This window comes from Ananas comosus, linkage group 4, assembly GCF_001540865.1.
Source record: "Ananas comosus cultivar F153 linkage group 4, ASM154086v1, whole genome shotgun sequence".
NCBI classification, from domain to species: domain Eukaryota; kingdom Viridiplantae; phylum Streptophyta; class Magnoliopsida; order Poales; family Bromeliaceae; genus Ananas; species Ananas comosus.
In genome coordinates, this window is record NC_033624.1 from 13014133 (window position 1) to 13039785 (window position 25653).

General features: G+C 36.1%; 3 protein-coding genes across 7 annotated transcripts; 2 read left to right on the forward strand and 1 right to left on the reverse strand.

Annotated features, from left to right (window-relative positions):
* Window positions 1526-8222, forward strand: LOC109708951 (probable leucine-rich repeat receptor-like protein kinase At5g49770). Of its 2 annotated transcripts, XM_020230925.1 has the most exons (18): window positions 1526-1714; window positions 2432-2555; window positions 2637-2708; window positions 3077-3151; window positions 3254-3325; window positions 3421-3582; window positions 3665-3739; window positions 3818-3889; window positions 4008-4079; window positions 4172-4240; window positions 4328-4402; window positions 4492-4563; window positions 4702-4836; window positions 4943-5526; window positions 5740-5879; window positions 5976-6195; window positions 7036-7271; window positions 7462-8222. In XM_020230925.1, the coding sequence occupies exons 1-18, from the start codon at window positions 1642-1644 to the stop codon at window positions 8008-8010; spliced, it is 2877 nt and encodes a 958-aa protein (XP_020086514.1). In that variant the 5' UTR covers window positions 1526-1641; the 3' UTR covers window positions 8011-8222. The 2 variants fall into 2 exon arrangements, with proteins under 2 accessions (XP_020086514.1, XP_020086515.1); XM_020230926.1 differs by lacking the exons at window positions 4008-4079; window positions 4172-4240 and having other exon boundaries at window positions 1527-1714.
* LOC109708952 (probable leucine-rich repeat receptor-like protein kinase At5g49770) lies at window positions 12571-18750 on the forward strand (the record flags this gene model as incomplete). Its single annotated transcript, XM_020230927.1, is given in 19 exon segments — window positions 12571-12611; window positions 13303-13426; window positions 13508-13579; window positions 13941-14015; window positions 14115-14186; window positions 14284-14445; window positions 14526-14600; window positions 14682-14753; window positions 14872-14943; window positions 15036-15104; window positions 15194-15268; window positions 15355-15426; window positions 15529-15663; window positions 15774-16195; window positions 16285-16416; window positions 16663-16802; window positions 16903-17122; window positions 17356-17591; window positions 17787-18750. Coding segments are annotated over 19 exon segments (2812 nt in total), but the record flags the coding sequence as incomplete, so codon positions are not given.
* Window positions 19181-25032, reverse strand: LOC109709311 (probable galacturonosyltransferase 7). 4 transcript variants are annotated; one of them, XM_020231475.1, is made up of 11 exons: window positions 24651-25030; window positions 24352-24380; window positions 24185-24238; window positions 24007-24063; window positions 23412-23511; window positions 23248-23303; window positions 22734-23029; window positions 21903-22260; window positions 20421-20963; window positions 19815-20013; window positions 19181-19624 (listed from the first exon to the last, which is right to left on the reverse strand). In XM_020231475.1, the coding sequence occupies exons 1-11, from the start codon at window positions 24787-24789 to the stop codon at window positions 19581-19583; spliced, it is 1875 nt and encodes a 624-aa protein (XP_020087064.1). In that variant the 5' UTR covers window positions 24790-25030; the 3' UTR covers window positions 19181-19580. The 4 variants fall into 4 exon arrangements, with proteins under 4 accessions (XP_020087064.1, XP_020087067.1, XP_020087063.1 ...); XM_020231478.1 differs by lacking the exon at window positions 19815-20013 and having other exon boundaries at window positions 24651-25032; XM_020231474.1 differs by having other exon boundaries at window positions 19481-20013; window positions 24651-25029.

Below are 25653 nucleotides of genomic sequence, written 5' to 3' on the forward strand. Positions count from 1 at the left end.
TTAGTTTTTCATCTAGGTTACCGATTTTTGTGTGTTCATAGTGAACCCACTATGAACATTTTCATAAGATCGGGATGAGAGAGAGATATATATATATATATATTAAAATAATAAATTTATATAATAACACATTATAATATATATAATAAATATTTATGTATTATTAAATAAAATATCATAATTTATATATGATAAAATATAATATAAGGTATTAATTACATATTATATTATATAAAATCTAAAAAAAATATTTATATTTAATATTATGATTATATACATATATATATTATTTATATTATATATATGTTATTCTTTTATATATATATTATTAAAAAATAAATATTAACAAAAAATAAATATTTATATATTATTAAATAAAATATTATAATACTAATAGCCTTTGGATCAAACACTATTCTACATACCACCACCTACCACCACCTACCACCATCATCTCAACCTCACATCTCTCCATCCAAGGGCTAAAAACACACAAGTATCACTTGGGTGATACTTTTACAAGTATTCTAGCTCTACTCTATATATATATATATATAAAAGAGTGGGAGAGTCCCCGTGGACTCTCTCTCACGCGGTCCACGAGGCATCCTTGCCTCGTGGACCGCGCATGCTCAAATGCCCTGAGCCGCGATTTTAGAGCTCGTAGTTTTCGTTTTCCGCCGATTGGGAGCGGAAAACGAAAATACACTTTTTTCTGAGAATATGTAAAAAGGGTTTTCCAAATTTTTTTTTTTTACAGCTAACCAAACATCAGAAAAAGAGTTTTCAGCGGAAAAAAAATTTTCGGAGCACTTTTACGGGAAACCAAACACCGCCTTAGCTGGAATAACGTAATCCTACTGCGACTGTAGCTGAAAAAGCTTGTGTACAACTAACATGGAATTATGCTAAATATTTCTAAAAATCGTATCATTTCTTGCCTTTCAAATGGACCATCAGTATTCTACTAATTCAGATAAACATAAAAAATATTCAGAGCCTCTACTGGCTTAAGCTAAACTTGAGTAATATAATTATCTCACATAATATCAGAGATGCAGAGGCCTTGAGTTCGAGTCATATCATACTCCTAGCATTATTCTCGACCAACGATCGTCGCCCTCTTTCTCCGCCACCTCTGTCTCCGGCGACGCTCCGAGAAGCTCCAACATCGTTTCTACCGCGACAACCTCGCCGGAGAAAGGCAAGAACGGCCACGGCGACGAGCTAGTCACGTCATTCCCTCGATCGTGAAAATTAGTTATTATTCAAAGAGAAAATTAGTTAATGTTTTTATTTTAGAATGCTCTACTCTAAATGGCGCGTACAGAGTCTCCGTACATTTTTTTAAAAAAATTTTACATAATTGACTATTACATTTCCCAGTGTTTCTCCAGGGGAGTTTCTGCTAACATCAAACGCGGAATCCCATTTTCTTGTAGATTCTTATTCATAACATCTTCTTCTTTAAATCCATTTTTTATATTCTTCCTATATATATATATATATATATATATATATATATATATATATATATATAGAAACCTTTTGGTATGAGGAGATTAAGAAAAAAAAGAAAAGAAAGAGAAAGGTGTTCTTCTTTATGGGACACCTTTTGCTGTGCTAGGATTCAAAGTAAAGATGTTGAGGAGGCTCCATCTGCTGCTGCTCTTCGCCAGCGTAACTGCTTCCGGTGAAACTGATCCTGGAGATGGTAATTTTTCTTCATACTTGCATCTCTTTTAGAAGTGAATCAGTTCAACATTGTGTGGATATATGGTGGTTGCGATGGCGCATATCACGTGTTCGATGAATTGTCTGAGTTGTAGTTTTGTGGTAATTATTATTTGTATCTTTGATTTGAGTAGTTTGGTAGAATATCTAAGGTGGTTTTTTGGCATTTGAACTCGTAAATGATTTGCAGGATTAAAACTTTGTTTGGTGCTTCATCTAGATGGAATTGAGTTGATTCTGTATGCAAGGAATTTACGTGAATTGTATTTTGAAGGTGAATGTTGGATATAAAATATTAGAAGTACAGTTCTCTGGCAGCATAAGCTTTTAGAGAAAAATGATTGTTTCATATACTTTAGCATGATTTCAAAGCATGAGTTTTGGGCTGTCAAAAAGTCTCGAGCCCAGATGTGAAGGAGAGTTTTGAATATTAAAATCTAGAAATGCTATTATGCTTTTGAAGAATTATGATTGTTTCATATAATTTAGCGAAATTAATTCTCTTGTTTTGAATGTTAGATGATTGGCTTGAGTTTCTTGGTTTGAATTTAGTCATATAACCCATGTGGGAGCTAGAAAGGGTGCTTTTGGGTACAGAAATATTTTTACGTTCAAAAAACTCAATTATTGCAAATCTGACCCCAAATCATCCATTTGTAGAAGTTAAGGTTAATGATCAATTGATAAATGCATGCAGTTTCTGCTCTCAAATCCTTGATGACCAAATGGAAAAACTCACCGCCAAGTTGGGACGAGTCGAAAGATCCTTGCGGCGCACTGTGGGATGGGGTCTCCTGCAACAATTCTAGAGTGACCGAATTGTGAGTTTCAGGTCCCTCTGGCTTTGTTACATGTCTAAAATGACCTACTATTTCCTAGACCCTTAATTTTGATGTTTGTAGGAGACTATTTAACATGGGACTTGAAGGTACGTTGAGTGAGGACATTGGGAAGCTTGACCAGCTGCAGATCCTGTAAGTTTTTCAAATTTAAAGTTGTGTTGAAATTGGTATATCATTATCTTGGTTTATAAAAGAAAAGTGTTATATTTCCAAATTCCGAGTCAAGTGTTTGCTACTTAACATAATCACGACTAAAATTCGATAATCAACAATAGTAAAGATAGCTGTAAATTTTCCGTCATCCGTTGCATTTTATATGAACATCACTATAAAATTCCACACTTTTCCAGTCCTGATGCTTGTTGACAATGTATGTAAATTAGAATATTAACTGTCTTGATAAATCCAATAGTGTCATGTAATCCGTATTGAGTTGTTTCAGGAATTTTGTTTACTAAATTAAGGAAAAAAGAATCAGGATTGTGATAATTTAACTGCAGGGACTTGTCCTACAACCGAAAACTAGGAGGTCAGCTCACATCAGCCATTGGGAACTTGCCAAAACTTAAAACCTTGTAAGTCTGGCAGTTTGCTTCTTTTCTGTGATTACGATCCATCCATTTTACAGTAATATGTTTACTCATTTAACTAACTACTCTACCTCTACTTTGGTGAAGGAACTTGATTAGTTGCAGTTTCGTCGGTATCATTCCAGATGAACTAGGCAATCTAGGGCAACTGACCTCCTTGTAAGGGGATTTTGCTTTTTCTTTTTCTTCAGACCTTTATGCTTTCAATGATTTTAAGTCGCTAATTAAAAATCAAGGTGTATTCTATAATTTAGGTCTCTCAACTCAAACCAGTTCACAGGCAGAATACCTGTTTCCTTGGGTAAACTTTCCAACCTCGATTGGCTGGACCTTGCAGATAATCAGCTGAACGGATCCCTCCCAACCTCAATGAATGGGGCTCCAGGGTTGGACCAACTATTCAAAGCAGGACACTTGTTAGTCTCTCTTTTCTTTTTAGCATGACGGATTACGTTAATCACCTTGAAAACTATGATTAATTTCATGTGTGTGCTGCAGCCATTTTAATAAGAACAATTTATCAGGCCCCATCCCAGAAAGTCTCTTCAACGCCAATATGACATTACGGCATGTGTAAGTTAAGAGCTATTTGGCGACTATTGTATGCTGTTACATCTGTTGTTATTGTGCCTAATTATCCCCAAAAAACAGGCTTCTCGATAGAAACCAGTTAATTGGGGAAATTCCAGAGTCAGTTGGACTTGTGCTCACACTTGAGATCCTGTAAGTGTAAAAAGAATACGCATTTGGCCTCATTCTCAAGAAAACATCTCGAACTTTCCTTACAATGAAAAGGACGAATTCATAATTTGTGATTGATAGATGTGCTTTCTCATGACAGTCGTCTGAATAACAATAAGCTGAACGGCACCGTTCCTTCTAGTATTAGTAATCTTGCAAATCTCCACGTTCTGTAAGTAATTACATCAACCAATTTGGACCCAACTCTTAGCGATAACCTTTATCTGTATTTCATTCATTTAGCTGAGTCAATACATATGTCAGAAATTTAGGAAACAACAATCTTACGGGACAAATGCCCAATTTAACTGCGACAAGGGAGCTAAAATATGTGTAAGGACCCTGAACTTTAAATACCTGTATTCATGCCTCTGCCTTCTTGATCAGATTGCAAATGGAGTTGCATCATATTATTTGCAGGGATTTGAGCAACAATTCATTTCTTCCTTCTGAAGCTCCAAGTTGGTTTTCATATTTGAAAAACATAACTACTCTGTAAGTTTGTCCTGGGCATTGATTGAATTGTGAAATAGATCTTTTGCTCATAATAAGCTTAAGATAATTTCTTCACCTCTGACGTCCAGTATAATAGAGTCTGGTGGACTTCATGGGCCAATGCCGCAAGAACTGTTCAGCGTTTCTCAACTGGAGAAAGTGTAAGAATATGTAAAATGAAAAAAATAAACTGAGAGAGAGAGAGAGAGAGAGAGAGAGAGAGAGAGAGAGAGAGAGAGAGAGAAGAGCCGGTGGAGAGAAAATTTAACTGCTTTTTCATTGTTTCTTACTCATGGCAGAACGTTGGACAACAATGAATTCAATGGTTCCCTCGATATGGGCAATGACATCAGCAAGCGATTACAGATTGTGAGCTTCAGAAACAATGCGCTTAACTCAGTCATGCTATCTACAAACTATAACAACACTTTAATGTGAGAGGATCTTATAGTGTGTCATTTCAGTTCATTTACTAGTGAAACACAATTCTCCCGTTTATTCTCAACTATTCAATGCTCCTCTCTTGGTGATTGATGGCAGACTTTCAGGAAATCCTGTATGCAGCAAATCTGACCTTGAGGATACAACTTACTGTAAAACTCAGCAAGAAACATCGGTACCTAGTTCACCTAATAATAAAAGTTGTTCCCACCCATATGAGGGTGCTATGATTTTCAGAGCTCCTTCCTTTGGTATTGTCACCAATAGCTCAATCCAGTTATTAGAGAAAAATTTGTCAGCAAAACTGGAATGTGCTCCGAATGGCTTCACTCTCGAAAATTGCTTCTTCAACAATGATGGTTACTTAGAGGTGAAGCTGATAATCTGCCCATCTGATGGAAAGTACTTCAACCGGAGTGAGATATTGGATTGCTTTAAAATTTTGAGCAGCCAAGATTTTGTGCCACCCGATATATTTGGACCGTACTATTTCACTGCAAGTATATATTTATTTGAGGAAGAAGGTCTGCAAAATAAAAACTCCTTATTTTACATGATATTTATTAAAGGCTGCATCGTTTTCTTCGCACTTGTGGTTCTTGTTCTCTTTATAGTACTTTTCGTCTGTTGGCGACAACAAAAGAGACGTGATCAACAAGACGTTTCCCAGAGCAATCCTTTTGGTAATCTATTCGTGAAACATACCATGCCCACTTTTACTTTGTAGATACGACAATATTGATCATAAAGGATGGCAACAACAATTATAGACAAGTCCACTTCCAATTTCACCATGCCATCCACTCACGTAGCTATTATTTCTTGAAAGAAAAATCATATTACTATCACTTACTTGTGTGAGGAACCTATTGATGACTATTTATGCCCATTTTCAGCATCATGGGCATCTACCGGCGAAGACAATGTCAGTGCACCAACACTTAGAGCACCAAAATGCTTCACATATGATGAATTGAAGGAGTGCACTAATGGTTTCCGAGGTACCAATGAAATTGGTGTGGGTGGATATGGAAAGGTAGGAAAATCAAGTGATTTTTATCTCATGCAGGTGTCTATTAGAGAATCTTCTCCTAGATTAGCATTCTTGTTGTGGTCTACCTCTCCCTTCTAGGTCTACAAAGGAAGGCTTCTAAATGGGCAGATCGTTGCGATTAAGAGACGTAAACAAGGCTCAGAGCAAGGCAGACCTGAATTCAAGAACGAACTTGAGCTGCTTTCTCAGGTTCATCACAAGAATCTGGTCGGATTAGTCGGGTTTTGCTGCGAGAAAGGGGAACAGATGATTGTCTATGAATTTATGTGCAATGGAACCATAGAAGAGAGCTTGTCAGGTATGTTCTTCTTCAACGTTGCGTAGTAGGTCTCTCTTTGCATATCTATAGCTATGGACATCTTTACATTGCTGCACCTATAATCTAAATTTTGTGCCCCTTAACATATATATATATATATACACACACACAGACACACACACACACACATTATGCTATTAGTAGCACAGCAGTTCTTGTGCTCCTAAGTTTCTAACTATTCATCAATTTTGATCGATGGTTAGGGTGAGAGAGAGAAAAGAAATTGGAGAGAAATTAGGTTTCTTAATTTCTCCTCTTTGAATATCTCCCCAATTTCTCTTCTCTCTCTTTCACTCTAATTACCCATCAAAATTAATAAATGGTTAGAAACTTAGGAGCACAAGAGCTGCTATGCTCTTAATAGCACAGTAGCCCTATTATATATATATATATATATATATATATATATATATAGACAAAAGTGTGCCTTTTAGTGGGTGTTTGGATTGATGAAATTGAGATTCAGCTGTAGATCGAGTTTATTAAGAGTAAAAATATTAATCTTGTCATCCATGATGAAGAAACCAAGAAGCAGTAAGTAGCCACAAACTTAAATTCTCGAAAACAAATTTTCTGCGAAATATTCTAAAGTTATCTTTCGTGGAAAGACTCAAAATTTAGCTTGTGATTAAACGGAGAATCTTTATGACATTATGCTAGTTTGACGGTAAGGCCGATATTTTTACTTTCACCAAACTTAATGTTCAATTGAACCGAACTACAATTACGACCATCCAAAGGGCCCCTTAGTAAAACTTTCTAGGTAAAAGCCCTTTATATATATAGGTACTCTTCCGATGTTGCAAATTGTAATCGCAGGAAAGCGTGACCAACAATTGGACTGGAACAGGAGACTTATCATAGCTTTGGATTCAGCTACAGGATTAGCTTATCTTCATCGCCATGCCAGTCCTGCAATCATTCACGGAGATGTCAAGTCTTCTAATATCCTTTTGGATGAAAATTTAAGTGCAAAGGTCGCAGATTTTGGTATATCAAAATCAGTTCCAAACAGCGTGACAAATTATTTCACTTATATTGATAAGGGAACACCTGTGAGTTTCTAGTTCCTTAGTTGCTGTCTTCTTATGCTGCCTGCTTCTTTTATCATGCATTTCTGGGTTCTTTATTTCTGTATAGTTAGTTTGATGAGAATCTTCGTATATACATCAAATATTGAATCAGGAAATAATATTAAATCTTAAAATATTTTAACTTGAGGATTGTATTATTCGTTCCTTGCAGGGATATCTGGCCCCTGAGGCCATGCAACAGCAAATAACGATGAAGAGCGATGTTTATAGTTTTGGTGTGGTAATGCTGGAGCTAATAACTGCAAAACCGGCGATATGTAACTATGGGTATCTTGTTGAGAGAGTGAAGAACACATTGGATAAACAAGTCACAGAATACTGTGGTCTGAAGGACCTCCTCGACCCTGTTCTCTTGGAAACCGAAAATCTCATCGGATTCGAGAGGTTCTTAGATTTGGCACTGCAATGCACTGAGATTTCACCTGACAATCGTCCAACAATGAGTGATGTTGCAAAGGAGATTGAGACTATACTGAAGAGTAATGGAATGATGGAGATAGCCTCAACTTCAGAATCCTCAGCTGCTGCAGGTTTAGGCAGTCCGAGGGCTTGCAATCCTTCTGATGATTTGTATTCTTCTTCTGGAAGCTATGCGAGCAGCAGCAGAGCTTTCGAATGCAGCAGTGAATTTGCCTCTCGAAGCAGCTCTAGGCTGATCAACAATGGATCTTTATTTAAATTTGCTGGTTTTACGATGTAATGGAGAGCATCTAAGTTGCAATGTTTCATCTGAGTCGACCTTCAACAAAGAATGTAGATGTCTCTCTTTCCTGCATCTCTCTTTGATGCACCACTTTGTAAAATAGGTTACTTAACAAGGTTTGGTGTGTATAAAGTAGTTAAATATTTTTTGATGTTTGTACAGTTTGCTAAAACACTTGTCTTGAATGCAGTAATCTTTCTTTGTGTTTATAATCAATTTGATGGTGAACCATTATATATATATATATATATATATATAGAGTGAGGTTACTACGCTATCGGAAGCACGAAGCCTTCCGTGCTTCCAGCTCGCTTTCGATGTTGCGACTTTCGAATCGTCGATCGGCTCCGTTAAATTTGATCTAGAGTATTTGAGGTACCTGGAAAATAAATTTTATGATTTTACGATATCATTTGCCTAGTGAACGAAGGGGCTCAAAATCAACGGCTAAAAATAAAAATCTTATAAAATATAATAATATGACATTAAAATTTTAAATCAAAGATATTGATCTTGTTTTATATAGTATAAAGAATTTTCTAATCAAGAATTTCCGTTTCGGAATACTTCTACACCGTTAAACTTGCAAACGGCTCACTACGGCCATTGAAATTTGTTGATTTTGAGCCATTCGATCATCACTAGGCAAATGATATCGAAAAATAATAAATATTTATTTTCTAGGTGCTCCATTATACTCTAGATCAAGTTTAACAGAGCCGGATCGACGATTCGAAAGTCGGCACACATCGAACAACGAGCTGGAAGCACGAAAGGCTCCGTGCTTCCGATAGCATAGTAGCTCACTCTATATATATATCTATACTATATATATATATATAATATAATATATATATATATATAATATATATATATATTATAAAGAGTCCGGCTACTATACTATGCCGCCGTAGCATGGAGGGCCCTACCCGTGCTCTTTGCGATGATGCCGCGCTTCCAAATCAACGATCGGCCTCCGTTAGACTTGATCTACACTATTGAAAGTATTTGGAAACCTAAATTTCAGATTTTTCAACATCATTTGATTGTGATCAAAAGATCTCAAAATTGACAATTTTAAAGCCGATGGGTGTGTTTGAGAGTTTAACGGTGTAAACAATCCAAATTCGATGAAAATTTTATAGAAATTCTTTTCACTATTTAGAGTAAGATCAGTATAATCTAATCTTGAATTTAAATCTTTTATCATCATTTTTTATGAGTATTTATTTCAGCCGTTCAATTTTAGACTACTTGTTTTGATAGGTAAATGTATCGAAAAAATTATGAATTTGTTTCTAAATACTTTAATAGTGTAGATCAAGTTTAACGGAGCCAATCGTCGATTTGGAAGCCGCATCATCGAAAACACTTTGGTAGCATCGGAGCCCTCCGTGCTCCGATAGTAATATGTAGTCCTAGCTTTCTATATATATATATATATATATATATATATATATATATACTTGACCTTCTATGTTTTTAAAAGCACCAAGTTATTGGTGTTGGTAGGTTTTCGGACTTTGGATGAAGATTTGTAGGATTAAGATGATAGTAGTGTCATAGGATTGAACGAGTGATTTGTGGAATAGCATAATCTAAGGGATGGAATTGGTCAAAATGATAGATCTAATGGTGGAAAACTTTTTTTTTTTTTCCGTAAAACAGTTTTCCATTCTTTTCCAAAGAATCAAACACCCTCTATAGTAAGAATAAAAAATTGTAATGTTTTCTTNGGAAGCGAGCTATCTGCTTCATTTATTAAGAGAAATGAACTAGGCTTACAGGATGGGATGCAGCTAAGGTTTCCGAGGAAAAAGACAAGAAGGCAGAAAGATAGAAGAAGAAAGAAAGAAAGAAAAAAAATCGAATGCAGAGGTGAGGAAAAAGCGGTGAAAAGATCCACACTCAGCAAAAATTAGTCCAATTGGTTAGGAGAACTTTGATACTGTCAAGTGAGCGCAGAGGATCAGGGGGAATTGCTTGAAAGATAGCCTTGTTTCGCTCACTCCAGACTACCCATCAGGTTGCTGTCAGTATGGATAATCTCTTCCGTCTTGACATACCGTTTTCTTGATTGAAAATCCTATCCCATAGATCTCGAGCCTCATTCTGGGGTTCGGCTAGCAACTCCGGGCCTTCGACGTTGAAGAGTAGATATTTGGCATACACGCAGGTACGAAAAAGGTGATCACATGTTTCCGGAGCGTTAGCGCAAAGGACACAGACGTTCTCCCCAGGCCGTCTCTGGATGCATAATCTATCGGCGGTAAGGAGTCTATTACGTAACAGTAACCAAATGAAAATCTTTTCATTTGCATGGTACTTTAAAAGCACCATAGCAAAACACTCTCTCTTTTTCTCTCTGTATAAAAGAGTTATGATACTTTCAGAAGTATAAGAGGATTGATATTTTCAACTTTTTGACCTTTGGATCAATCCTTTTAACTATTTTTAACCTTTAGATTAATATTATTATCCTAGGAGACCGCTATCATTACAACCTTACAATCCTTGATCCAAGAACTACTATGTTATCAATAACATCAAGCGCTTGATAATATATATATAGTATGTCTTTTGTGCTATCAAAAGCACTAAGGTTTTTGTGTTTTTAAATTATTATTGACAATGGGACATCTGATTCGACGACCGACTAGATTAGATATTATTTACAATATACAAAATAAAAAACAAAAAAAACCTATATTTAATATAATAATTAAATGAATATCCTAGGTTGACTTGTGGACAGGACAATGTTGACTTAAGGCAACCTCATATTCATCACACCCAATTGTCCCATAAAATATTTGTAATAAAATGTTTTTTCCTACCCCCTAAGGAGATATTAATGTCTTTATGAGGACTTCAGTGTCAACAATGTCTGGGACTCTCTCTTTCCCCAAAGTAAAATAATAACAACAATAAATACTTATAAATGGTGAAAAAAAATGATTGAAAATAATTTGAAGCAGAAGCATCCAATGGATTTATTTTCTTTGCCAAAATGCACTTATTTTATTGTCTTCTTCAACTCCAATCAATTTTTTTTTTTATCAGAACTGTAAGTTTTTGCCTAAACCAATAAATTTGTTTACACTAAAGATTGGAGAGAAAATAATTGTTTAGTAGATTTTTTTTAAAAAAAAAAACAATATGGTGCATCAAATGAAAAGAAAATGTCAGCTCACTGGTGTTTTTTAAAATTAAAAAAAAAGTACAATATAACAAATACAACTAATTTTACAGCATGGTATAGTAAAGTAAAATTAAGTGGAACTTTAAGTACAAACTAATAAATGTTGCATTCTTTGATGTGTATAGTCAATAAGATTCCAACAAAATAATATTTTTTTTTTTTCATGGTGTTAGATTGATAGGGGAAGATATTATGGAAAAATTGTGAGGAATGGAAAACAAAGTCAATTTTGGCATGCACTTTCAAGTTAAAGAGAAAACTAAGACAAGAGTGAGATATATTGCATTATTTTGAGGGTGATTGGAACAGAAGTATCCAGGTTACTCTAATTTAATTAATTTTTATTTGTTTAAGATGTTGATTTGTTGAATAATTGATGGATAATAAGGGGGATAATTCAATTTATTCCACTTTTTATCCTGCCAAAAACACACAAAGAAAAAGAAGAAAAAAACAGTACAGCATAAGTTAAATTATGCTGAGTCTACTTGCATATACTTATGCTTAATTACATATAAATACAAATATAACAATATTTACAAACATACTGACTTGGAGGATTTCAATTGAATGGTTGTTATATAATTTGCTTAAAAAATATACTGATAAATGAAATAATAATTATAATAAATAAAAGACTATGGCAAAAGTATAAATAAAAAAAAAATTATAAACTTAGTAATTAGGAAAAAGCATTTTTCAATAGTGCAATAAATTATGAACATTGACGCATGCCACAAAGTCGCGCAAAAAAGTCGCACACTTCGCTTTACGGTAGGACCATTGGTAAACGTCACTGACCGTACCTAACACAAATGACAAAATATTTGATAATTAATATCTGAGATTTCAAATTCGAAATATAATTGTCATGCTCTACTTTGAATTTTTTTTCCTTCTGATTAATATCTTTCCTGTTTGGTAACTAAGAAAAAATTCAAACTCGAGACCTCCGGCGATAATATTATATTAAATAATATAAAATAATTATTATTTTTTAAAAACTTAAATTACCAAAAAAAGAAAAAACAAAGCATTCACAATTTACTCTCAACATAACTTTTGATTATTTTAATTTAAATTATTATTTCTAAATTTTAAATTATTGGTCGGTTGAACTCCCGTTTAACTAACGTTGGTGGAGAGGAAAGTTCCAAGAAGACGCAACACGCATTTCTTGTATAGCCCCTTTCAAACCTTCAGAATAAGGAGACACCAAAAAAAAAAAAAAGTGTTCTTCTTTGTAGGAGATTTTGTCCTTTTTTTTTATGCTTGGATTCAAACCAAAGATGTAGAAATTCAGCAAAAATGGTGATGCCGAGGATTCTGCTGCTGCTGCTGCTGCTGCTGCTCCTCTTCGGCGCAACTGTTTCCGGCGAAACTTACCCTGCAGATGGTAATTATCTTTATACTTGTATCCCTACATGGTTTATGGTGGTTGGGATCGCGCATATCACGTGTTCGATGAATTGCCTCTGTGGGAGTTTGTTCATTTTTATTGTAGTTTTATGGTTGATTGTTGGTATCTTTGATGGATTTAAGTGAATTGGATTTGGAGGTGAATGAATTCTTTTGTTTGGAATGTTATGTGATTGGATTGAGTTTAATTTTTGGCTTTCTTGTTTCAACTTTAGTCACATAACCCATATTGGAACTAGAAAGGGTGTTTTCGGGTAAAGAAAGAAATGTTTTTCTACTTTCGAGCGCCCCCCGCCACGAGGCAATATAGGCAAGATGCTAGTCTCTTTAAGCTAACAATTCCTTCCTCAGCACCTGCATGAATTTGCAGCATGCAAGAATCGAATGAGTGATATGCTCTTATACCATATGTTGGATCATTGGCGCTAACAATAATTCTAAAAGCCTGAATTGTTAGAAAGAGGACAAATAATTTACTTAAAGTGAACGGACATACAATGCCTATGGAGCTTCTATTGTGACTTGGCCAAACCTGGCCTCCCGTCACTTCCAATGTAACTCGACCCAATCTGACCTCCATTACGAGGATGGATGTTGGCTTCTTTAAGCCACCAAAGTCGTCCGATTGTAGAAGTTTAGGCTATTGATCAATTCACATATACTTGCAGCTTCTACTCTCAAATCCTTGATGACGGAATGGAAAAACTCGCCGCCGAATTGGGGCAAGTCTGAGGATCCTTGCGGCACACCGTGGGTTGGGGTCTTCTGCATCAACTCTAGAGTGACCCAACTGTGAGTTTTCGGTACCTCTGGCTTTGTAACATGTCTAAAATGACCTACTATATCCCTGACCCGTACTTTCGATGTTCGTAGGAGACTATTTAACATGGGACTTGAAGGTACATTGAGCAACAATATTGGGAAGCTCGACCAGTTGCAGACCCTGTGAGTTTTTCTAATTTAAGCTGTGTTGAAATCAGTATATCATTATCTTGGTTTAGGGGAAAAAAAAAAAAAAAACTAAAGGTTTTATATTTCCAAATTCCGAGTTAAATGTCTGCTATCTGCGACTTTAACATTATCATGGCTAAAATTCGATAAACCAAGAATTCCATCATCATTCTTTGCATTATATTTGAATATCATCGTAAAATTCCACACTTTTTCCAGTCCTGATGCATGTCAACATTGTATGCGAATTTGTAATATTAACTATTTTGATAAATCCAGTACGTCGTGCAATCTGTATTGAGATTTTTCCAGATTTTTGTTTACTAAATTAAAGAATGTGATAATTTAACTGCAGGGACTTGTCCTACAACCAAAATCTAGGAGGTCTGCTCACACCAGCCATCGGGAACGTGACGAAACTTAATATGCTGTAATTCTGACAGTTTGCTTCTTTTCCGTGATTACAATCCACCTATTTTGCAGTAATATTTTTACTCAGTTAATCAACTACACCTGTTCTATTAAGCAGGAGCTTGATTAGCTGCAGTTTCATCGGTACGATTCCAGATGAACTAGGCAATCTAGGGCAACTCACCTCCTTGTAAGGGGATTTCGCTGTTTCTTTTTCTTCAGTTCTTTATTTTTTTTCAATCATTTAAGTTGCCAATTGGTAATCAAAGGGATATTCTATAATTTAGGTCTCTCAACTCGAACCAGTTCACAGGCAGGATACCTGCTTCCCTGGGTAAACTTTCCAACCTCAATTGGCTGGACCTTGCAGATAATCAGTTGAGTGGACCCCTCCCGACCTCGACGAACGGGGCTCCAGGCTTGGACCAACTCCTCAAAGCACAACACTTGTTAGTATCTTTTCTTTTTAGTGTGATGGTTTATGTTGATCACCTTGAAAACTATGATTAATTGCATGTGTGTGTTGTAGCCATTTAAACAAGAACCAACTATCAGGTTCCATCCCAGAAAATCTCTTCAACGCCAATTTGACAGTACAGCACGTGTAAGTTAAGAGCTTTTTGGCGACTGTTATATGCTATTAAATCTGGTTTCATTCTTCCTAATTATTATCCCCGAAAAACAGGCTTCTTGACAGAAACCAGTTAACTGGGGGGATTCCGGAGTCAGTTGGACTTGTGCGCACACTTGAGATCCTGTAAGTGTAATAACAATAAGCCTTCTGCCTCATCTTCCAGAAATCATTTCGAGCATCCCTTAAATTGAAAAGGATGAATTCGTAATTTGTGATTAACAGATGTGCTCTTTCATGGCAGTCGTCTGAATAACAATAAGCTGAACAGCACTGTTCCTTTGAGCATTAGTTATCTTGCAAATCTGCACATATTGTAAGTAATTACATCAACCGTCTTGGACTCAGCTCTTAATGATAACCTTTCTCTATATTTCATTAATTTCACTGAGTCAATATATATGTCAGAAACTTAGGAAACAACGATCTTAGCGGACAAATGCCCAATTTAACTGCGATGAGGAAGCTCAAATATGTGTGAGGATTCCATAAACTTTCAGTACCTGCATTCATGCCTTGGCTTTCTCAATCAGATTGCAAATGGTGTTGCATCATATTATTTGCAGGGATTTGAGCAACAATTCATTTGATCCTTCAGAATCTCCGAGTTGGTTTTCGGATTTGAAAAGCCTAACAACTCTGTAAGATTGAATTGTGAAATGGATCTTTTGCGATTGTTTGTTCGTAATAAGCTTAAGATAAGATTTTCTTCATCTTTGACGTGCAGTATAATAGAGTCTGGCGGACTTCATGGGCAAATGCCGCAAGAACTGTTCGGCGTTTCTCAACTGGAGAAAGTGTAAGAATATGTTAAATGACAAAAACACTAAAAAAGAGAGGTAGAAGAGGGGGTGGACTGGAGAGAATTTAACTGCTTTTTCATTGTTCTAACTCATGACAGAGCATTAGACAACAATGAATTCAATGGCACCCTTGATATGGGTAACAACATCAGCAGGCAATTACAGATTGTGAGCTTCAAAAACAATGCGCTTAACTCGGTCATGCTATCTTCGAACTATAACAATACTTTAATGTGAGAGGATCTTATAGTCTGTCGTTTCAGTTTATTTTTACTGGTCAAACACAAATCTCCTCTGTTTATTCTCAACTATATGATTTTCCTATCTTGGTAACTGATTGCAGACTTTCAGGAAATCCCGTATGCAGCAACCCTAATCTTGAGAATACACCTTTCTGCCATACACGGCAAGAAACACTGGCGCCTAATTCATCTAATAATATAAGTTGTTCCCACCCATATGAGGGTGCTATGATTTTCAGAGCTCCTTCCTTTGGTATTATCACCAATAGCTCAATCCAGTTATTAGAGAAAAATTTGTCAGCAAAACTGGAATGTGCTCCGAATGGCTTCACTCTCGAAAATCCCTTCTTCAACAATGATGGTTACTTAGAGGTGAAGCTGATCATCTGCCCATCTGATGGACAGTACTTCAACCGGAGTGAGATATTGGATTGCTTTGATTTCAACAGCCAAGATTATGTGCCACCCAATATGTTTGGACCGTACTATTTCTATGCGAATTCATATTCATTCCAAACGAAAGGTCTGCGAAATAGTGATGGAGCTATTTGGCAATATGTTTTAGTTTATTTCAGTAATCATACAATATTGATGGAGCTATTTGGGTGACAGTTATTATCGGCTTGGTAACTGGAATGATAGTTGGCTTATCGCTTCTGCTTGTTGGACTTCTGATGGTTTTGGCCTATGCTCTACGACAAAAGAGGCGCGCTCAAAGAGCCATTTCTCAGACCAATCCTTTTGGTAATCTGTTTGCGAAACATATCATGTCCACTTTTTCTTTCTATATATGATCATGAAAGATGGCAACAACAATTGTAGATAAGTCTACATTCTCATATATTACAAGAAAAAATGAACCTATAGAATTGAAGAATTACAATGTTACCATGCCACCCACTTAGCTATCATTTCTTGAAAGATACAATCATATTACTACTGCATACTTGCAAAAGGAACCTATTGATGACTATTTACCCCAATTTTCAGCATCATGGTTATCTATTGGCGAAGAGAGTGTTGGTGCACCGACACTTAGAGCACCAAAATGTTTCACATATGACGAATTGAAGGAGTGCACTAATGGTTTCCGAGGAACCAACGAAATTGGTGTCGGGGGATATGGAAAGGTAGGAAAATCAACTGATTTTTATCTCATGCAGTGATGGCTAATAGAGAATCCTCTCCCTTTTACTAGCATTCTTGTTATGGTTTACCTCTTCCTTTTAGGTCTACAAAGGGATGCTCCCAGATGGGCAGACTGTTGCAATTAAGAGACGTAAACAAGGCTCACGGCAAGGTGGACCTGAATTCAAGACTGAACTCGAGTTGCTCTCTCGGGTTCATCACAAGAATCTGGTCGAACTTGTTGGGTTTTGCTGCGAGAAAGGGGAACTGGTGCTTGTCTACGAATTCATGTGTAACGGAACAATAGAAGAGAGCTTGTCTGGTATGTTCTCCCTCAACCTTGCGTAGCTGGTCTAGCTTTGCATCTCCATAGCTAAGGAGATATTTACACTGCTAATATATAATCTAAATTTCTTACCCCTTGAGAAACTAAAGTTTTAAAATATATGACATATTATAATTACAAAAGTGTGCCTATTAGCAAAAGTCCTTAGGTAAAAGCGCTTTATATATATATAGGTAACTCTTCCGATGTTTTCCAAATTATAATCGCAGGAAAGCGTGACCTACAATTGGACTGGAGCAGGAGACTTATGATAGCTCTGGATTCAGCTACAGGATTAGCTTATCTTCATGACCATGCCAATCCTCCAATCATTCACAGAGATGTCAAGTCTTCTAATGTCCTTTTGGATGAAAATTTAATTGCCAAGGTCGCAGATTTTGGTCTCTCGCATTTAGTTCCAAACAGCGAGACGGACTATTTCACTACTAATATTAAGGGAACAATCGTGAGTTTCTAGTTCCTTGAATTGTCGTCTTATTTTGTTGCCTGCTTCTTTTATCATGCATTACCAGATCATCATTTTTAATTTCTGTATAGATAGTTTCATGATAATCTTCTCAAATATTGCATCGGGAAATAAAATTAAATCTTGGACTATTTTAACTTGAAGATTTTATCTTCAATTGTTCGATCCTTGCAGGGATATCTGGCCCCTGAGGCCTATATGCTACAGCAAATAACGAGAAAGAGCGATGTTTATAGTTTTGGTGTGGTAATGCTAGAGCTGATTACTGCAAAACCAGCGACACATAACTACAAAAACATTGTTGATATAGTGAAGAACGCAGTGGATAGACATGACACAGAATACTGTGGTCTGAAGGACCTAATCGACCCTGTTCTCTTGGAAACCGGAAATCTCATCGGCTTCAAAAGCTTCTTAGATTTGGCATTGCGATGCATCGAGGTTTCAGCTGACAATCGTCCGACAATGAGTGATGTTGCGAAGGAGATTGAGATTATACTGAAGAATAACGGAATGAAGATGGCCTCAACTTCAGAATCCTCATCTGCCACAGATTTGGGCAGTCGGAGGGCTCGCAATCCTTATGATGATTTGTATTCTTCTTCTGGGAGCAATGTAAGCAGGAGAGCTTTTGAATACAGCAGTGAATTTTCCTCTCGAAGCAGCTCGAGGCTGAGCAGCAATGGATCTTTCTTTAAAATTACTGGTTTTACGAGGTAATGCAGAGAATCTAAGTTGCAATCTTTAAGCAAAATGTTGAGTTGAGTAATTATTTCCAAGTCAAACTTCGACTAAGAATGTAGATGCCTCTATCCCCTGCATCTCTTCTTGAAGCACTCAGGGACACTTGAAGGAACAATAGGTTGGCACTACTTTGTAGAAAAGGTTACTTACAAGGTTTCAATAGTATAAACTAGTTAAATTTTTGCGAAACCACTTACCACGATATGTAGCAAGTCTTATTTGTTTTTATAATCAATTCGATGGTGGACCATTAACACACAAGTCTATTTCAAAAACAGCTCTGTTAAATCATTAGGACAAGATTTAGTAATCATTTGTATCAAATGTGGGACTTGCCCTGTTAGCTGTATGCAACATTTTTGCCTTCTTGATTTTGTGATTCATTCATTGGATCTGTTTGAGTATACTATACAGTTTATTCTCTTCTTGATTGTGTAGGTGTTGAACTTTTTCTTTTTTTCTTTTTTTCGTCCTCAAGACTTGTCTCAAGATTAACTATGTACAGTGATGTCAGCATGATCTTACGTAAAAGGCCAATACACACCATATTTAGGTAACACTACCTTAGTGATGTAAACTTTGGTGTACGAAAAATGAAAATTTGTAAACAATTGGCAAGAGAGATGAAAACTATGTATCACCTGAAAAGAACAAAAAAAAAAAAAGACACGAGAAATCAAACCCTCCGAGTGAAGCAGTTTACACTTGGGGGCTGCAAAGAACCAAGTTTACCGGTTTTTGAAACTGAAACTGCTTTCACTGCGCACAACAGTTTGTCAAAAAGAGAGCAAAAGAGGAAAAGAATCACAGATCATTAAGGAGCATAAAGTAAACATCATTTTGCTGATAATTAATCTGCAGCAGCGGACAACAAAGAATTAAACAATTTTAAAATGAGAACTGTGTACGCCAACAAATACAGGTGTTGACAGATAAAAGGGGAAAAAAATAATTAACCTGCATCAACTATGGCACCAATACAATTCTTCAAGGTGCCAACTCATCGACGATCATGTGCGCTAAACAAAAAAGGACAAAAAGAAACAGAAAAAAGAAAAAAAAGGAATGGTTGGAAGAATATCCGCACCTGCCCGGAAGGACCCATTTACACCGTGATTGCCTACTTTATAGTCTCAGACTTTACAACTAACTTCCAAAAAATATTTATTCAGCATGCTCGCCTCGAGCCAAAATTTAATGGTTCCCATAGCACCCTCATTTTCCTCAGCCAAACTGCGGCGCTTCTCCAATAGAGCTCCCTCTTGAAGCTACATGAATTCAATTGGCAAACACAAAATCAATTTAGACCAATAATTGTAAGATCCTCTGTTGTCTTAGAATAATCAAAATCTTGATAATTGTCTCCCGCCTTTAGCTATAAATGTACATTGCATTCATCCATGAATTGGTTTTCTCGCGTGAGGAACTTCTTCCAGTGGTTTTTGTATTCAGGTATACCTAATTCAAGCCAAGGCTTCATGTTGCCGTTATAATGCAGCGATACAGCATTGGTAACTAAATCCTCGTTAATTCCGTAATGATAACCAAGCCCCGATATAGTCCACCTATCGTCCAGGGGATAGATGAGATTTTGAAATATAAGCAAGCTGATGGGCAAGGCTGATGCTCGTAGGGATACCTCGTTCCTACTATTGAACTGTCGAGTCAGCAGAAAGAGTTACAAGGATGTTAGAGCCAGAAAAACGAATATGTAATCCATGTTTAAATAATAACTGGTATGTTTATTTCGTCAGCACTCTTCTCTATCACTTAAACATGAACTATGGAAGCCATCTTCTTCAGTGCAAAACAAATACAATTAGTGGTTCTTATTATTAAGCAGGAAGCCATGATAGGAACAAAGGCAATGAGGAATTCCGAAAAGAACTGTCGATATAAAGTCACATGAATGAATATACATGACTACAGGGTTAAATCAAAACAGTATTCCCCAAAATCCTTTCTTCCAGGGGGAAAAAAAAAACTACCCAGTTTTCTGACATTAGTATAAAAATAGTGTGAAATAAATGATAATGCCTTCCAAGGATTATTACTGGTACTAACCTGTTGAAGCAGATGCATATATCTCCCTGTGATATTAAGCTCCCTCCACTTCTCAAAGTCAACTATATTCAGTCCGGACATCCACGCACAAGATTTAGCATCATAAACATTATTCCCCAGGTATCTCCTTAATTGGCCCAACCTTACTCCACAAAACCTCACGGCACCATTCACCTTCTCTCCCAGATTAATGTTCCATAATGAAGACAAATCCTGCTGGACAATCACATCATCATCCAATATCACCACCCTTTTCAACTTCTTGAATATTTCTGGAAGAAGAAAGTGTGAGTGGCCAAAGACTGCTAAGTATTCGACCCTCATCTTTGCACCAGGTTGGTCAATGTTACGAATGGTGATACGGAACTCCTCAGATACATGTAGTTGCCACACATCCACATTACGCAGGGTCTCCAAAACAATCTTTTCATAATCGAGGACACGAATAGCTGCTTCCTTGTAAGAACTCCTGGCAAACCAGAGTTTCATGGCATAGTAATTTTGTGCATCGGTTAGCACATGAAAAACCATATTTCCTGACACCTGTTACCACGACCGAGAATTCCTCAATGCTCATAAAACATCAGACATGAATATATTGTCTTCAAAAACTAGATTCCTTACATATTCACACCATTTTAGTTACAAAGAAGCCCCATTTTAACGAAACATTGGACAATATAAAACCAACTTCCCCTATGAATGGGGGGGTGGCTCCCAAACTAAAGATAACTTATTTTTATAAAAACTGCACATTCTGAAGTTCAGCCTTTTCTTTCTCCACAACGGTACAGTTATAAACAGATGATGTTACAAGAATATATATATATATAGCAGGGCTGCTGTGCTCTCAGGAGCACGGAGGCCTCTGTGCTCCTGAGCCGTTTTCGATGATGGAGTTTCCGAATCGACGATCGGTTCTGTTAAACTTGATCTAGCGTATTTGAAGTTTCTAGAAAATAATTTTTGCGATTTTTCGATATCATTTACCTAGCAATTGAAAGGATTCAAAATCAATAATTTTTAACGGCTGAAAATAAAAATCCTATAAAAAGTGGTGATATAGCACTAAAATTTTCAATCAGAAATATTGATCTTGTTGTAGATAGTATAAAGAATTTTGTATCAAAATTTCATCTGATTTGAATACTTCTACACCGTTAAACTTGAAAACGACAGATATCAACCATTAAAAATTTATGGATTTTGAATCGTTTCGATCACTAGGTAAATGATATAAAAAATAGCAAAATTATTTTCTAGAAACCTAAATGCGCTAGATCAAGTTTAACGGAGCCGATCGTTGATTCGAAAATTCCATCATCGAAAACGCTCAGGAGCACGGAGAGCCTCCATGCTCCTGAGAGCACAGCAACCTGCTCATATATATATATATATATATATATATATATATATATATATATATATATATATGTAAAAGACCAAATATTTTATCAGCTCAATAACAGATGTATTGCATACCTCGGAGCTCATCACGGTTGAATTGATGACGACAGAAGCTGCAAGAACATTTCTAGAGAATATAATGTAGTGCCTATAATCTGGGGTATCAAACTTGAGACTGTGCAAGTGCTCTGAAACAATGGGAAGAGATTTGAAATGTTCAACTGTCAATTTCATGAACAAACAATGGAGGCTTTTAGGCATTGTCTGAACACCAAGGTGGTGGAGGAATGCACTCTGCTTCATATGAAAATGCGCTTCATCTTCCGCCATATCAAGAATCTGCCTAAGTTTCTTGTCAACATTATTGCAATCCACAGTGCATGATTTTGCTCTTGCAATTATCTGATCCATCCTTTTTATCTTGTCTCCAATACTGAAAGAAATGGGAAGTGCCATTAATATCTGAAAATGTGATTTATACAATATCAATAAGTAGTTACTACAATAATAACTAAAATAAAATTACTTCCAGTTATGTAATAACAACAACAACAATAAAAAATAATATCCTAGTAACTCTGCATGTATTATTGACATAAGATGCAAATCAATGGTAGAACGTCTCGTATAATTTATCAACACATAATAAATAAAATAAGTATCATTTAGAAGGTCTCGTCTATTGGCATTATCAACGCATAATAAGTACAATTACTATCGTTTTGGGAACTAGGGCTAATTTTAATTTCCTAACAATAATTTCGCTCCCTCTTAATTCAGAGTTAGATAACCTCAAGTTTCCACCACCGCGCAACATGAGTTTACTGCATTTTAATGCTTAGTTAACAGTGTAAGAACATAAAGCAACAGTAGCACAATGAAGAAAAATTCAACTTCTTTACTTACAAAGGTGGAAGATCCGCATCTAGAATGGCTTCACTAAGCACTCGCTCATGTTCCTGGATATTCTGCTTCAATTCACGAGATAATGTCTCTTGTCCATGGAGTTTCGCAATGCTCGGATAGTAAGCCCTAGCCACAAAGAGTTGATCTTTGAGTCTTTTCACTATAGAATCCTGCATAACTTCTCTGTGTTCTATGGACCAGAGGCAATAGCTCCCAAATTCAAGTTGGCAAGATTTTTCGGAGTCATCACTATTAAAACCTTTGGCAGCTTTTTTCCTACTACCCTTGTCTTCATTCTGGGAGAAATACAGCAATGGTATCACTCAATAATCTTAAATGCACGATATCTTTGGAATACCAATGAATTTCGTTAATAAAAAGCTTAAGAAACATTGACTACAATAAAAAGGTAATGACCGAATTAACAGACACTAATACTAGAACAAATTGAACAACTAGCTAAGTATTAAACCAAACACCAATCATCAACAACTCTAAAACTATTAGCACTTACACTTGTACTTAATACTGGAACTGATTTTGGAATAGCAAATTGTGGTGTAGGAAGAACTGCGCATAAAGAATAAAATTGTAATTGTCAAGGCTTTATATACACAAGGTAACTTCTGTTGAACTCTAACTCTTAAGCAAAAGAACATATTATGAATTATATCATACCTTGTGGCACTGAGGTCGATACCACTGCATTGCCCGAGTCATCATTAGTTCTGTTTTGTGGGTTCCCACTAGTTTGGACTGTGTTCTTTCCCTTAACATCCTGACAAAGAAATGGGGTCAGATATTTCAAGAAACTTGATTATCCTACTAATTAGATGCATTTTATACAAAATCCCACGCTTCAAGAAACATTCAAATTGCAAGTAAACCAAAGACAAAAATTTTAGAAAGTAAACAATAGTCCTGAAGAAAATAGAGAGTAATGCCAAGAGAATAGCAGAGCAAATAAGATACTGTTAATTTAGCAATAAAATGTGATAAGCTCCAAAAGAACACATTCTGAAAATCACATTACCTGTAAATAGTTAAAAAACCAATGGACAGAAGAAGCATACCTTTCAGGGCCGTATGTAGACTTATTTAAAGAAAGTTTTAATTTTGTACTAGAATTTTACTCAATTAAACCAAAAGTTGGTGTGAGTCAAACCATTTATTAATCACAACCCCAACTACTTCAAACAAAAGTTTGGTGATTTGAGCATCATATCGAAGGCTCTCAATTCGTGATGAACAATTCAACAAAAGAGGAGCAAACCTTTGACAAAGGTGGTCCAACTTTTGTCATGAGCTTGTCGACGCCGGGACCCCAAGTCTGCCATGAATTCAACCAGCACAGCAGCAAAAGGTCACTCAAAGTGCAAACACATCCTACTTTATTCATCAAGCCTTTCGTATCATAAAGAAATTCATTACAAAAAAAAAGGGAAAACAACCTCTGGCGATTCCTTGACACCTTCGAGACGACCAAACGAGCGGAAGTTAATCTCCTGAGATTCAACAGAACTTAATCAAATCGATAGCTACCAAACGAAATCACAAAGAAATCAAATCAAGTTGTGACATTAACAAAAAGTAACATCTTTTTCAAGCGATCTTTTACCTGCTGCAACCGTTCGTCCGTCACGTACCCTGCATCAAGAACAACAACACAAGTAAGAATCGTGCGACATAACCAGGATAACTAAACAAATTATTCAAAAAGATAATAATACAATAAAATCACATATATATACGCCGCATCTCCTAATCCCGCAAAACAAACCACATGATTTCGCGATATTCCCCAATCAAGATCCACCGACACCAACAAGGATCCGATCTCCACCGATAACAACACCATTAAAACCGAAAGAAACGCATCGAGATCCAAGCGAAGAGGAGATCCGATCGAGAACGCACCGGCGGGGAATCGGCCGAAGAGGAATGCGAGGGGGACGAGCAGGGAGCAGACGACGAGGGCGAGCACCGCCACCGCCGGGCCCCTCCACCGCCGCCTCGACGACAACGACGACGGCGCAGCCGCCGCCGGAGTCTTCATCTCCTCCGCCGCAGAAACCCTAACACCACCATCGATCCGCCATTAACGACCTCCTCCTCCTCCTCCTCCTCCTCCTCGTACGCCCTAAAATCCCGAATCCATTATTGCTTCGTCGTTAGATTTCGAATCCAATCTACAAAGTTAATTTTTTATTTTTGGCGCTAATTGTTGTTATTATCATTATCATTATTTTTTTTTGCTTATCACGAAGAAACGGGAGAGGAGAGAGAAAGAGGGGATTGCATTTGTAAGCGTTGGAGAGAGAGAGAAAGATAGAGAGAGAAAGGGACCTTAATATAATATAATATAATATATGTATATATATAATGTTGGTTTATTAATAAATAAATAAATAAAATATAATGAAAATTGAAGCGCAGTTTGATACTGTAGTTACAAAAAAAGCAACGCATTTACAATTTAAATTTAAAAATACTTAAAAAGCACTTATAATATCATCAAAAAAATATATAATTTTTGGCTTAAAATTTTATTTTATTTTAATATTATACAATAATTATTATTATCATTATTAAAAGATCAAATCATCAATGAACACTTAGCTTCACTTATTAGTGTTCAAATAATAAGAATATATATGTGTGTTATACTACTAAATAAATGTGTGTTATGCTAGTCTAATAGTTGTTATTCAGGATATATTAATATAAAATAAAAAGTTTATTAAAAAATCTTATAAACAAAGAATCTCTAGCTATGATAATCAATATTAAATATAAAAATATATAAAATACCGTTCTCTAACGATTTAAGTTTTAGAGTACAACAGGTCACATGATATCATGATATCAAAATACAAGGTTTTGAATTCGAGTCACGTCAGGCTCCTAGCATTATTAATTT

Excerpts from the sequence above, each read along its gene's own strand:
- LOC109708951 (XM_020230925.1), top strand. The coding sequence starts at position 1,642 with ATGTTGAGGAGGCTCCATCTGCTGCTGCTCTTCGCCAGCGTAACTGCT. Across the intron at positions 2,556-2,636 it reads AATTCTAGAGTGACCGAATT|GAGACTATTTAACATGGGAC; the intron begins GTGAGTTTCAGG and ends TGATGTTTGTAG. Across the intron at positions 5,527-5,739 it reads TTCCCAGAGCAATCCTTTTG|CATCATGGGCATCTACCGGC; the intron begins GTAATCTATTCG and ends GCCCATTTTCAG.
- LOC109709311 (XM_020231474.1), bottom strand. The coding sequence starts at position 24,789 with ATGAAGACTCCGGCGGCGGCTGCGCCGTCGTCGTTGTCGTCGAGGCGG. Across the intron at positions 23,512-24,006 it reads TTGGACCACCTTTGTCAAAG|GATGTTAAGGGAAAGAACAC; the intron begins GTTTGCTCCTCT and ends TTTCTTTGTCAG. Across the intron at positions 22,261-22,733 it reads GATGCGGATCTTCCACCTTT|TATTGGAGACAAGATAAAAA; the intron begins GTAAGTAAAGAA and ends CATTTCTTTCAG.